Source organism: Cygnus atratus, chromosome 6, assembly GCF_013377495.2.
Source record: "Cygnus atratus isolate AKBS03 ecotype Queensland, Australia chromosome 6, CAtr_DNAZoo_HiC_assembly, whole genome shotgun sequence".
In the NCBI taxonomy this organism is placed as follows: Eukaryota; Metazoa; Chordata; class Aves; order Anseriformes; family Anatidae; genus Cygnus; species Cygnus atratus.
In genome coordinates this window covers 25,796,791-25,811,422 of record NC_066367.1, presented here as the reverse complement: position 1 = coordinate 25,811,422, position 14,632 = coordinate 25,796,791, and the positions used below count along the sequence as shown (strand labels likewise).

General features: G+C 38.0%; 1 protein-coding gene across 1 annotated transcript in view; it reads left to right on the top strand.

Moving 5' to 3' along the window:
• The window catches only part of SLC49A4 (solute carrier family 49 member 4), a 62,121-nt gene that overhangs the window by 19,062 nt on the left and 28,427 nt on the right, over positions 1-14,632 (top strand). The window contains exon 3 of the mRNA XM_035572139.2: positions 10,326-10,594. Within this exon, the coding sequence (XP_035428032.1) occupies positions 10,326-10,594 (269 nt within the window). The remainder of the gene's footprint in view (positions 1-10,325; positions 10,595-14,632) is intronic.

Here is a 14,632-nt window from a genome sequence, read left to right as displayed (position 1 = left end):
CTGGTTTAGTGAACTGTGGGTAGTGGGGGATGTAATTTCAGTTCTTAGGTGCTTGGTGAGTGTATAACAAAACCCAAGGTGCTCCAGATGGTGGTTGCCAACACTGTTGCCTATTTCAAGGTGCTGTTCAATGACTTAGTGGGCAGAGGAGGCTGAATTAATCGTATTATACTACTACTTAAAATGGCCCTTTCAATTTGAGGTGGAAACATACTGTTACGGTGGTCAGGAATAGCAATCCCATATACTGGGGCCCAATACTGGGCCCCTATTTCACCTGTCCTCAAGGCCCAAAGGGATGCTGAACATCCAGTTCATCAGTTCAGACCAATCTTGGTTTTTATATGTATAGCTATAACTGTAAGTTATAGATATAGTTATATCTTGTAACTTAGTTATATATAACTATATAGGTATATGGTTGCAGTTTTATATGTATAGTTCAAATGGGTCAGATAACTTAAATGCAGTGAAATGTGGTGGGTTATGTAGCTTTTCATTTATGAGTTATGCCAAAAGATTGCCCCAGGCAAAAGGTGCCATAGCTGCTAAAGCTGCTTTGCTTTAGCAAAGCAAAGATAAAAACTAAGAACTGGGAAATAAATTCCCAAACAATGTTTAGATGCGAGACATGGTTTTGGGGGTGGGAAGGGGGATTTCTGCATTCCTTTAAACCTTTTAACCAAGTTTTCTAGTATAATAGCAGTGAGAAGACCTAGTAAAAGAAATACTTAAGGAGAAACACTCAAATAACAGCTTCTTTAATTGGGGAAAGAAAGCCTGGGCATTTCCAGTGTCTGGCAAGGTGTATAAAATATGACGCATTTCATTGAGAATCATATTTAAAAAAAAAAGGCAGAATCCTGATGGAAAAGGTTACTTATTTCATTTATCCATGCTGTGAAAATAAGCATAATTTTAAGCTGAAGTTGATAAAATTGTTAACTTAGCCTACTCTTAAAAAAGGGAGGGATTTGCAAGAACTACATTTCTACCTGAGGAAATAGTTTGATCTTTTACACAGTTTGATAAAAATCTACAGAGAATTAATTATTGCGAACTGTGTGAAACAAAATTATGGTTTTCACTGAAAATGTCTCGAGACACTGTAAATAGTTGTGCACACGGTGTGATGTTATACCAGGTAACCTGCATTTGTTTTGAGGGCTAAGACTGGCCAATTTTCATCAATTACTTGAAGCGTGGTACCAAACGAAATGGTACTTTGGAGAATATCATTACTGCTTTATGGGTTAGCAACAGTTGGCTGAGCACTAAGCTATGCATTTATTCTGAATGTGTTAATATGATCATTTGAACATCAATCAACCAGTCAGATGGACAGGATCACACAAAAGCTAATATTTGAGCATCTCAAAAGCTGGCACAACTGGAATTCCTTTAAATGTTTTGGCATGTTTCGTAATGTTTCTTCATTCCCTGGGTAATCTGCAGTAACATACTGAAGGATTTCTCTGGGACTATTATGTCAGAGCTAAGATATGTAAAATTACAAGAATGTTCATGAGATTAGTCAGTTTTATTTTATTTTTTTCTACTGTGTACTCAGTATGTTCTTGTAATTTAGTATTAAGGAGAGCTACTAAAGCCCATCACTTATCAGAGCAATCACAGAAGTGAGGAAATCACTGTTAAGACTGACATTTAATCCTCACTGCTTTGTGCTCCGTATCTCATACGGACCTGTAATATCCAAATGCATTCTTAGGCTCCTTTCTAGTCTGTAATTATTCTTTTGGCTCTGACGTGTACGAACTATGACTATCTCCAGCAATCAGAGTCATATTTTAAATGCAAACCCTAACCTCTGTTTTCAGTTCATTTGACATTCGTATATATGCATGTGACTTGCATACGGGAGAATTTAGGTTGAACATTTGAGAGTGTCTCCTGAGGCTGCAGTTCCTTATGGTGAATTTTCATTCTCTGCCAGTGAGACCTAAAACCGTACTGGGAATCCATCCCAGAACTTCATAAATGCAGGCAAGGCTGAGGAGGGAGTGCATGGCTAAATGTGAAAGTGTGGACTTGTGTGTGAGATTGAGGAACCAACCAGTACTTGAACTAGCAAAGTCCTGTCCTCCCCCCCAGTATTTGTAATATGTATTATAAATATATTATTATATATACACACACACTCCTGTTCACTTGTTTTCCTCCACAACCTATATTAACCTGCAAGGTTAATATCTGTAACATCCAGACAAGGAAGCTACAAAATAAAATTTCTAACCTACCCTGTACATCTGAGCTTGTCAAGTTAGTGCCATACATGTGATAGTACATTTGACTTTTAAAAATAAAATAAGACTCCGTTCTCAGTACTATAAAAGACTCATTTGCCACACCTAGTTTTTCAGTTCATAGTTTGTGTAAAATATATAGAACTTAAAGAAAAGGGATGCTATCAAATTGTACTATTTCTGGACTTGCACCTTCTTCCCTTCCCTGAACGTTACAAGAGCATCTCTTGATATGCTTTGCCTGCATCTGTAGGTCCGTTCCTTTCCTTTTTGAATGCTGCTTGGCACTGAATGAGTATTTTAATTGGACTTTTATAATTAACCTGAGTATCAATAGTTACTAGGAGGCCATCTTTTAATAGAAAAAAAAACAGGATTTTTCTCCCCTCCCCATGTAACACAACACATTTATATTCTGTGTTTTGGAATAGATTTACAAGACAGCATATATGGTTGTAAAACAGTAAATCTAGTCAAAAGGCTATATTATATCTACCTATGAGCTGAAACACATAAGAAAGAGGGAAGTAAATGATGAAATCAGCCCATAGCTGTAAATCTGTGGCTTTTAAGATTGACCACGTAAGCCTTCTTAAAATGTGAAAGACGGGATAATAAAAGAGATGGACATAAAGGATGTAACATAATTTGTTGTTTGTATTGAATACATTAATTAAGAAATTTATTAGAACTTAGTATTCTGTGGGTTGGTAGGGTTTGACCTTCACATTAGATTTCACAATACAGAAGTAGTTACTGAGGACCTTGAGTCATGGCAGTGAGAGGGTGCTGTTTGGTAATAAGTCTCATTAAAACATTTGTTGCAAAGCAATGACAGAGAATGACAGTGGGAACAGGAGCAGTATGAACTGACAGTCTTGGTATTTACGAAGTGTTACAGGGAGGATATTGATAATTGGTAGTTCCTGTAAAGAGACTTATTTACCACTTCTTAGAATTTTGATTTTTTTTTTTGCCTACTCTTAGATATATTAACTTTATTAACTCTATTAACAGATGCTCTCTTACTAGTCTGTACATGTACTACTCTTACTCTGTACATTTTGTTTCTGTTAGCTAGTTGCCACCTAGTTTGTATTAAATATTTTGTTCTTGTCATACATATTCTTTGGTAATTCCACCCTTTCCCTTTTTCATCCCTGAAAGTATAAAGAATGACATGGGATCATCTCATTGTTTGAGCGGTATGTGATAGTGATGGTAGTAAACTCCTGAATTAGCTGTTTACAGACTCCCAGTCTGTTTAAATCCTCAGAGTGGTAAATCCTGCAGACGATGTCTTAAAGGAAACTCTAAATTCTCAGCAAGGGCTTGGTATTGCAGTAATATTTAATGGACAGTATTTCTGCAAGGCCTCAACTAGCCTAAGTTTATGCTGGAAGGCAAGAGAATACATTTGTGGGATTTTCAGCTCCGTCTCATATAACAGAAATTCTTATTCTCAGCTGTAGAGATCCTTTAATTATTTTTTGTTGTCATCTTGAGATCTTTGACTTCAGTAGTGTCTTGTGACTTTTATTCTGTTGGGTAATTTTTGCCCTTAAAGAGGAATTCATATTAGTTGAGTTCATATCCAAGTTGCTGCATTATGATCAAAGTGTCCTCTTGCTCTTTCACTGGCCTGAAAAAAGTTGTGTGGGAATATTTAAAAGGGTCTTGTTTATCCAAGTCTTTAGTTTACTGCCTCTCCTGTGCTCTCCTACTCTTTCACTTAAAAAATCATACTTAGTTTTTGCCTCTAGCACTAAATTTTCCTCAGATTTCTCACACGGCAGACCCGGTAGCAGCCGTTCCTGGTGCCTTTCCCCGATAACTTGTTTCAGGATGTTTTGCCTCATTAGCCCCTAATGTAATGGCCTACTTTTAGTTTACAGCAATGCTGTTTGTTTTGGATCTGTTTGAATTTGATGAATGCATCCTCTGTTAACGTTGTTTTAAAGATAACCCCTTTTAATGAGGGGTTTGTGGAATGGCTTTAAAAGGGGGAGGAAAAAAAGCCCATTTTTAATAAAAATCAAAATGCCGAAAAGAAGTTTTGATTTCATATACCCTCATCCTTCAAACCCGGGTAATGCTTTCAGTGAAAAACCACTCTTTTCTGCTGCGTGACAGCTGTGATGACCGTACAATCGCTTGGTGTGATGGCGCGGGGATGTGAGTGAATTTGTCACCACGCTGTCAGGGGTCTCGCCGTGCTCCTGTGCCGTCCCCTTGTCTCTGTCAGGATGTCTGACAGAGATGTCAGGGTCTTGGCCTGAGATTGCTGCTGCTTCTCCTTGCAAATCCTTGTCTGTTTCTTGGCAGGCTCTCAGTAATAATAGTTTCAAAGTAACTCCACTATTCGATTCTTTCAGATTTAAAGCCCAAACTTGCTGTTCCTCAGACTGCTGCAAATTTGTTTGCTGGTTTCTTTGACTGAGAGAAGAGATGTGAGGCTGCGAAGCCTGGGAGGTGCGGTGGTCTGAGGCCAGCTCTTCCAAAGTCTGCTCCTGTAGCGCTGTGACAGGTTGCGAGGAGGCCACGGTGTGTGCCGTGGGTGAGATGTGAGCCGCGTTCCTGACAGAAATAGTCGACAGTGCATTTATAAAAGTTTTCTCTTTTCTTTTTTACTTTTATTGCTGAAGATAATGTACCCCACAGTGACTCAGGCTTTCTGCTCATAATAATTTTTCTTTAAATTATTCCACATATCAATGGTCGTATGCATCAAAAACAAGCTAAAAATGCTAATGGCCTCAATCCATGAATATCCAGAAGGCATAAAGCTTTTGTAGTATAAATATATCATTTAATGAAAATATTGAAAAGAAGTTCATTCCCACGAAATTCATCTTTCAGAATGTTATTTTTAATAGATGAATTCGTCGCTTTACCCAGCGGTATTTTTTCTTCTCAGTCCTTTTCCAGACACACAGCCTTATTGCAGTCTCTTTTGGTTATAAACAGGACAGCGTTTGCACCAGGCTCTCCCCGTACTCCATGGCATTGAACTGCTACAAAGCATGGATTTGACCTTCCAAATTCCATCTGTACCTTAGAAGGTACCACTTAATAGAGGTGTCTTTTGTTGTATTTAGTTTTGGGAACGTAAAGGAAAAGCTCTATCCATTTCTAGTAACTTGATTGTGAAAAATCAAAGACTTTTCATTTACAAAAGTGGTATCAGTGCCCTCTGAAGTACAATAAATCTTCTAATGTATAATGTAGATAAGTCCATGTGTTTTCTTATTCTTTTGCTTGGGCAAGCAACTTGTGTCATGCATCAATGTAGACACTTGAATAGGAGGTATTCTCTGGCTTTGTTGCTGTGTAGTAAGGCTAAATTCAATAGCACTTGAAAGTGCTCTGAAGTCCTCCAGTGGAAGGGTCTCTTTCATTTGCTTCCAGGAGCTACCACAATGAGCTAATCACTATATAAACTTATTTGTCTTCCAAATATGCAGGAGATGAATAATCTACTTCTTTCAGTGAGTGAAAATGTCAGGCGCGTGAAAGATAAATCACCCATCCATTTCTGTAAAATATTAACTTCTTTATCCAGAATCCCTTTTTGTTAATTGTTAGGATCAGCAATTAATCTACTATTTTCTTTACCAAATAAGAGGCGCACACAGTGCTGTTTCCCTGGAGCAGCTCTTGGTGGCCTCCTTGCTTTGCATGCGTAGCCAAACAGTGACAAGACTGAGTTACCAATTTTTTCATTGCATCTGTATAGAAGTCAGAGTAACAACTAAGCAGTCTGTTGACGTAGCAGCTAGCAGGAAAAGCATAGTAAAAGTTTCAGGAAAAAAAATCAACCAGAAATCCCATCTTCACAAAGCTCTCGAGATGGGCTCCTTTCCTGCCTAGGACCCAGAGGAACCTCATTTCCCAGTCAACTGGAGGCTCATCGGAGGCTGACAGAGAAGATCAGAGTAGATAAGAGTGTCAAAGTGATGCATTGGGGCTGGCTGCCTCATCTTTCCAATGTATTTCCTGCCAAAGGAAAGTGAAAACACTTTCCATTCTGTTTGTTAGTGTTGAAGCTCCGATATGACTTCTCCATTCCTAGGCTTCCCAAAACAAGGTCAATTAAAAGATGTTAGATGAGCTTTGGAGAACTATTTCAGTACTGTGGTTTAAATCCATTGTGTTATGAGTCATTTCTTGGGTGGCTCATTTTTCCCTCTGCTGTTGCCTCTGTTTCCCTATCTGAGAAAGGAAGCTAATGATTTTTTTTCATTTAAAATGCTCCTAAGTCTGTGCGTGAGACATACTGTGGTAGAAACATTAAATGTCTGTTATTTTTACATGTAAAAAGTTTTTATGTAACACAGCTTTTAAATAGCTTAACAAATCCAATACCTTGTGGGACTCTGACCATGCATGAAAAGTTTCAGACCATACAGGGAGAAAAAGATAAGTAAAGCAGCCTGTAAAAGGAAGCTCTTACCAATCTAAACTGTATGTTATTATCATCAATCACTAAAACCTTTTTCCTGTATAATCTCACTTTTTCATACCCAGTTCATTCAGTGATGCTATAATTTCAGCATTTATAGCCTCACATGCTTTTGTTGTTGCTGCCTGGTATGATACTGCAACTGTGACAGCAGAGAGTGAATAAAGCAGGTACAACCAGGCTACTACTTCAAGCTTATAGAAAACGTTCTCTTAAGGATGTGATGAAAAGCACATAACTTATTTAAAGCTTAACTTGACAAAAATTGGAAAAGAGGTGAAATACATTATGGTAAGACTTTCTTCTCTAATTTCTGTTGTTGTATTTGAACTACTCCTTGCTCTATCTTTTTGCAATTCAGAGGCCAGTTCAGGAAGAAATGTGAACAGATATTTTTCCAGCTAGGTAGGGTCCCAAACTAAAGTTACCCTGTTAGTCCTTTTCTCAGAGAACAGAAATCATGTTGTACAGACTCAAACTGAAATAGCGGCACAGAAAAATCCAGTTGCTCTTTGCACATTTTCGATAGCGGGAACAAGAAGAAAACTGGGGAGTAACAGAAACAAATGTCTCTTGATTTTGCAGTAATTTTTAGTGCTGATGGTGTACAAGAGCAGACTCCTGTGGGCTGTTAGACTGAAATCTAGTGCAGTGTTGATAAGACGTTGTAACAAACAGCAAAAAGCCACCAGTACTGTTGCGTTCATATTTCTCTCTGGCAGCTGTAGTGGCTGCTACGTACGTCTCCCAGAGTAGCAGACTAGTAAAAGCACCAAATCACATTTTGAATCTTTTCCCTGTCTCTCTAGGGAAATGAGTTAAGGATATGTAGAGGAACAATACAAATAATTTATTTCCTGAGGAAAAAAATAAAGCTTAATTTAAGCCAGTATTGAAAAAGAGATAAAATAAGCTTTAGACTGTTACATGTAGAGGTGTTTGAAGCAGCCTGTACACCAGTGGCGGTTTAGTCTGAAAATAGTTTTTATCAGACCCAACATGTTAGATTTGAAAAATTAGGCAATATGAAGATAAGAGATGCTCTGCCCTGCGTGATAATGTCAAGCTTGGTAAATGCCAGAAATGCAGATGGAAAGGCAAATCAGAGCAGGCAGCATACCACACAGGCTAGGGCAGGGGAGAGCAGATGAGAACATCAACAGAAGAGGCCTACAGAGAGGCAAAAATAAACTCTTTACATGAAAACACTACGGAAAGGCAGAAAAATAATGTACAGTTTAAGTTCTGAACTACAATACTACTTTCTCCTTATGGATCTGCAGAGTAAAACTAACAGATGTTTCCCTCTAGTTTAAAGGCCTTTATATTACAGAGTTTTATTCAGGTTATGGAGTTGGATATAAATAATCTGAAGTGTAAGTACATTTTAGGAGTATTTATAATTCTCACAGTATATGACTTTTTATACTTTTTTAAACATGTGATATATATTATATATTTAATATATTTTTTAATGTATGACTTTTTAACAAAACTTTTATTTTTCTACCAGAAGATACAGATACAGAACCATTGTATTTTTTTCTGAGTTTTATTTGTATTTATTTATTTTTATTTATTGCTGTGAGTTTTATTTGTATTTATTTTTTTTAGTGAGTTTTATTTGCCCTTAGATTTCAATGAAGTGGGCATATCTGAATTACAATGGTATTAACAGAGTGAACAGAGGTGTTAGTATAGCACCTATAGCTATAGAGGTTATTTTGGATTAACACATTTTTCCTAGCATACCATAACAAAACACTAACTTCAGTATTAAACTCCCTTTGAAGAAAGACAAAATGCTCAAGTAAAATTGTGGTAGTTATCTCACTTGCTACTGAAATGCAGCTGTTTCTAAGGGTGCAGAATAACTGCAAATACCCTGAAACGGGGTTTTCCCTTGTAAGTATGGGAATAATTTATCACAATGGAGAAAGTAGAATGAATATACCAAAGTACACAAGGTTCTACTTGGTCTGTCCGAAGTACGCTGGTTTGGAGAGTAACCACATTCGTGTAATGTGTCCTCCAGAAAACTATGCCAGAGTATTGTTTAGATAGTGCTTTTATTAATTTTAAACTGTTTCATTTGATTATACTGGGGGCCACAGTTTAAAAAGCAGTAAAAAGACCTGGCCATGTCTTGGTGATGTCTAGCTGAAGCACATCATGAACAAATAGTAATGAAATGTATTCTTGCTAGTTGAACTTTATAAAAAATTACAGTTGCTTATGTAATTGCTTACAATTGCTTACAAGACTGGATATTACTTTTGTCCTAGCTGGGAAAGCATTTCCTTCAAATGGTACGTGATAGCATTTTTTTCTTTGCTGTATATTTTTCATAATCTTTTCTTAAAGACTTAATTTCTAATCAACAGAGAATCAGTAACATTTATCAATTTTTATTACAAGCTAGCTTGTTAATTTGATAAAGAGTCTGTCAGCATTTCTTTTGCGTATTTTGTTCCATGGTGTGCTTAAAAAAAAACTCTTGCCAGGCTATATATTATTTAGTCATTTGTGGCTTGAAACATTGCCTAAACATTGCTAACTTGTTTCCCCATTTTCAGGCCATAGCTTTTTATGTCTGACAACTCAAGTCTTGAGCAATAACACTGAGTTCCTGCTATGCTTAGAAAAACATCACCCATTTGGAAATATCATCTGCCACCATTTTATTGCGCAATGGATAGATCTACTTTGTAGGGTTGCAGTGTTTTGTTTGACTTGCTAGCTGTTTTTATATAAATTCCCAAATGATTTTGCCTTTCATGGTTGATCACTTCTGGAAAAGTCAAAGTGGAAGGTTTCTGGCTGAATTACACATTTAGGAGAACCTTCAAAAAGTCCTTTCTGTATGTGTTTATTGTACTAATATGAAGCCAAAAGTTGTAGAGACTTCAGTGCTTGGAAGTAGTATCTCTGTTTTGTCACCAGTCTTATCTGTTAAATCCAATGAGTGTGAAAAACAAGAAAAATCTGGGTTTCCTTGGCTGTTTCAACAGTATGTTGAGAATGGCCAGATTGCTGCAGAAGATGATTCTCTTGGAAACCTCAACAGCGCAGCCTCCTCATCTGTAGGCACATAGAGCTCATCTGAGTGTGTAAATAAAAATAAATAATGCAGTGAAAAAATATGCAGAGTATTTTTGCTGAAGTGTTTCAGCTTGGGATCTGACGTAACTAATTTAAATCTTCTGTGGGATTTATGAAGGCAAGGGGTCAGGTTTAAGATGCTTGTAGTTTAAAGCTTTTCTGCTACTATCCCTTTTATACTTTTAGATCCTATCATGATACCTTTTTTTCTGCGAAGAAAGTCCCTTTTATTCCCTCTCTCTTTCCTGCTTTGAAGAGAACATTTGCTTCTCCATTTATCTGAGGTAATGAGAACAGAGTAGACCTGGATTCTTTAAATCAGTCTAATTGGGCTTCTTTTAGTGTATTGAATATTCCTTTTTTTTTGCACAGGACTTTCATTTCTTTGTGCAGTCACTCCATTTCAGGCACTCAGTATCTTATGTGCAATTTTTTTTTATTTTTTTTAAACAGGCTATTATCATCCAAATGGCTGTCATCTCTATTCTCTGTTCCAGGCTGATTCATGGAGGGCAGCTGTTAAATGGCTTGGCGGGGCCAACTGTGATGAACGCAGCACCATTTCTTTCCACAACATGGTTTTCTCCGGATGAACGTGCCACAGCAACAGCTATTGCATCTCTGCTCAGTTACCTGGGTGCTGCTGGTGCGTTTTTAGTGGGACCTCTTGTAGTGCCATCTCCTAATGGAACATCTCACCTTCTGCTGGCATCACAAAGCAACACTGAGCACATCAAGGACCGCATTGAGGCTGTATTGTATGCAGGTGTGTTTAAAAAAAAAAAGTTAATTATAAAACATTTACATACTTTCGTATGTCTGGTACTTGTAAAGCACTACCCTCTAGTGGCTGGTCTGCAAAGGAAACGGTAACTATGTTGGTGGTAAATAATGAAGTGGTAGAATGTTCTACAGTCAGAAGGGTTCATTTTTTCCCTTTTGTGTAGCAAAAGTTATAAAATAATCTTTTGTACAGATTGATTCCAAGTGAAGTAGTTCAATTGTTTGTATCAGCTGATCTTAGGAATAATGTTTTCTAGGAGAGCTTATGCTTGCCCAGAGCTTCCAAACTGTTGATCACTTCTTGAATTTTTATTAAAAAGAGTAGTCTCCATGACAGGTTGGTTTTTTCTTCTGTTTCTGATAGGACAGAAATCATATACTCCAGCATAAAATTATTTTCTGCATTAATTCAACTGTAATTTATGACTTGCGTGTGCCTTTCAAATGTGATTAGATTATTAATATCTCAGAATCTAATACTGGAATTAAAACTCAATCTGTTTCTTAACTAAAATTTTGGCTTTAACTGAAACCCTCTAGTTCTTATGTGGCGGGGAATTTCAATGAAGTGACAACAGTTTTGGTGCAAAAAACACTGATATAAAATTCACCCGATACAACGTAGATTTCCTTTCCTTTCTCTTTTTCATGCAGTGGCTTCACAGCTCTTAGTGTCACTTACAAAAATTAGCAACACTCAGCAGCAAGCTTTAAGGAAACGAGTTCCCCAAGTGCTTTAAGGGTCTGTGATCTGATTTTTAGTTGATATAAATTGGTATAGCATTGAAAGCACCTAAACTTTACCATGTTACGGCATTTTTTTCCTTATAATTCCAGCCTCTGAAATGCAGCTAAGGCTTAGCCCTATGCATTCCATAAGTCGTAAAGTATATATGTATAGTGTAGTTCATAGTCAAGTTTGCGGGATTGAGTTAACTGTTTGTGATCATTTATTTCTGGCTGCTATTCTTATGGAAACTTTGTGAAGTTAATACTTGTATTGGGTGAGGTCCAATCTACCATAAATTTCAAAGAAAGCATAGTAGAGTTTGGATCCCGTTTCAGCAGGTAGTTGACTCTTGCCTTTCAAATACTTTTTGCTGGACTCAAATTTATTGAAACAAAGAAATCTGGGTTTGGTTAGGCTTTTATCAGAGAAATCTGATGTTAGAGTCCAGAAATTTCATGGAAGATAAAGTGACCAGTGGGAAGGAAGGAAGGAAAAATGAAGGCGAGTGAGTTTGTGTCCTGCGGAGCAGTGGATAAAAGAGGAACAAAAATCCAACGATTAGAAAAGTGCTTTAGCCCACTCTTTATGGATTTTCCATGGAGCAAGAAGAATTCATTTGCCTTAAGGAAATACAGTTTTGTGCCTAAAACCACTTCTTTGAGTCTGTTAGCACTAGAAATGTTGCTTTCAGCAGCCCATTAGATTCATTTTCTCTTCTGTTCCGGGAAGCTTTCCTGAGTATTTTCTTGAGAAGCTGGGAATAGATCTCACTTGCCAGCAAGGTTCAGAGATCTGTCTTGCTGCACAGTGTTTCAGCGCAGCTCTTTCTGCCTTTCTGAGTCAGCAAGGACTTAGAAACAGCCCATCCTGTAAACCTGCTTGGGATTGTTGGTCCCAGCATAAGATCATCCTACAGCAGCTCTTCAGTTTCTTAGGATGTGTGTTTTGTGGGGCAGCTATAGTTCTTTGTTCAAAGTACTTTTAAATACATAGCTGGGGTTCGTTGTGCAGCTGCACTTGCAGTGTTAGCTATGTGTCTCAAGGGGTCTTTCCATGATCCTTTTGCTGTTCAGGTATTGAAAAAGAGATGGTTCCTGAATGTCAGTGGCTTGTGCAGAATCACTGTGACAGTGGCAAAACATTCAACTGGTTTGAAATTGGCAGGAGCCGTCCCAAGAGGAGGTTGCTTCACATCCCTTATGGGATTTGTCCCATCACACCTCAGCCCTCTTTTTCCCAGGAGCTCAAGAGGCAGCTGACCCTGCTGTCTGCCTCTTCTGTGCTCTGCTGTGCCAGGTAGGCTCCAGAGGTAGAGGAAAGTCTGTCCTGTGGTGGGTAACAACTTGTGGTGGGTACCTCAAGGTAGTTGTACAGCTCTGTTCACCTGTGGACCACAAAATACCTCATAGGTGTGGTAGGGTACTATTTGTCCCCTCAAAATCAGCTAAGCAGAAAATGAAAGTCAAACAGTCTTCAAAGATAGTAAAAGTGTTAGAGAATGGGACAGAACAAGGAGCTGGACTCAAGTGTCCTACCTCTTTAGGAAGTGCAGCAGAGCTTGGTATGACTTCTCATTTAAGGTGCTATAGGAAAGCCAGTTTCATAGGATAGGCACTCTGCATTCTTGAGTGTTTTGTTTGTGATGGAGCTTGTTGCTGTTGCATGAGGTACTATTAAATAAGCAGCATCCAGAAGTTAGTTGATTTTTAAAACCCTAATAATGTGAATTGTTAACTTGGGATCAGTAGCGTGACAAGAGTGTGCTAATTTTCCAAGGACTTAACCTCAAACACGATTACGAAGCAATTGCTTATAAACCCATTCTGAAATTGTTCTGTTAACTCCAGTTTCTTCTGTGTTTCATTAAATTGCTGTTCCTGTATCTCAAACGTGGACTAAGAGCTCAGCAAAAATATCACAATTTCTTTCCATGTCATCTGTGTCTCTACACATTCTGGTTCACAGCTGAAATAGTACGGATGTAGCAAATCAGGTTTGAGTTATATTACCTGTATTGCATAAGGAAGCTCGAATCACTCCGGACTTCAGCCAGAGCTTTTAGTGATGTGCTTTCCTAAATATCAATGAAAAATCACCATTTCTTACAAAATTTTGCATGTACACATATATAGCTGTGTGTAAAGTATATATATACGTGTGTATATAAACATATGAAAATAAAGGGGTAAGGAGGGCACTTCACGTGTGTGTGTATATATGTATGTGCACATCTATGTAAACTGCCTTCCTTTCCCCTTTACCCTTCAGGAGAAGGTGAGGGTTTCTTTGGTTTTGGGTAGGATTTTGTTCTATAAGTAGTCTGTCTTTCAGAAGGAAAAAGACTTGTATCAAGGAGACTTGTATCTCGGTAAACCTCTCTTTTTCTGTTTAGGGCTTACACAGCCAGCAGGAGTGCCTGCTTCCAGGGCTATGGCGCAGGCATCTCTCCACATCGACATTCACAGGTCACTGTGGCATGATATCCTCATTGCTTTTGTGAGACATTTCAGATTCATTCCTCAGCAAAACATATACAGCGCTCTATTTCTGCACACTAATTTATGCTGACTTGCCCAGTTTCAAGTGCTTTGCTGCATCCTTTGCACTGTCAAGAATCTGATAGCTTCTGTGGAAGAGCTCCTCTTCCATGGCAGCAGCTCCCTTGGTCTCAAAATGTAAGATACAGGTCAATATTGTCTTTTGCATTTTTACTCCCTGCTTGCAGTCTAAAATTAGTCCTGGAAATGTATTTTTCTTTACCTAGTCTGGTACAATAAGTAATGATTGTGTTGATGGTAGGCTTCCTAATGAAGAAGCAATTCAAGATGTAAGGAATCAAACGCATTTGGCAGTACCTGGAATTTTCATAGAGATGCAAGTGTGATACGCAAAGCTAAGATGGCAATAAAAACTTCTATTTTTAAGTAGAGGGAGCTGCTTTGGCTTTGGATAGGCTCCAAAGTGAATTCTGCTCTTTTCTTTTGTGCATGAGGGCAGTGCTTGCAAGGCAAATTCATTAGCCTAGGAAGTATAACACTGGGAAACATTAAAGAGATGCAAGATGGTACTACAAGGACTGCATGCTGATTTTAATAATTAAAAAAAAAAAAGTGTTACTATACTGCTCCTACTGCAGTAATTTGACTGGCAGGAATCTTGAGGTGGTAACCCTTAGAAGAGGCCCCAGATGAGCACCTGTTGTAAAATATTACCATGACTTAGGGAAAAATTATCAACCTGTTCTATATTCTTTGTAGGAAGATGTAGCCTTTCACCTTATGCCATTGCAAT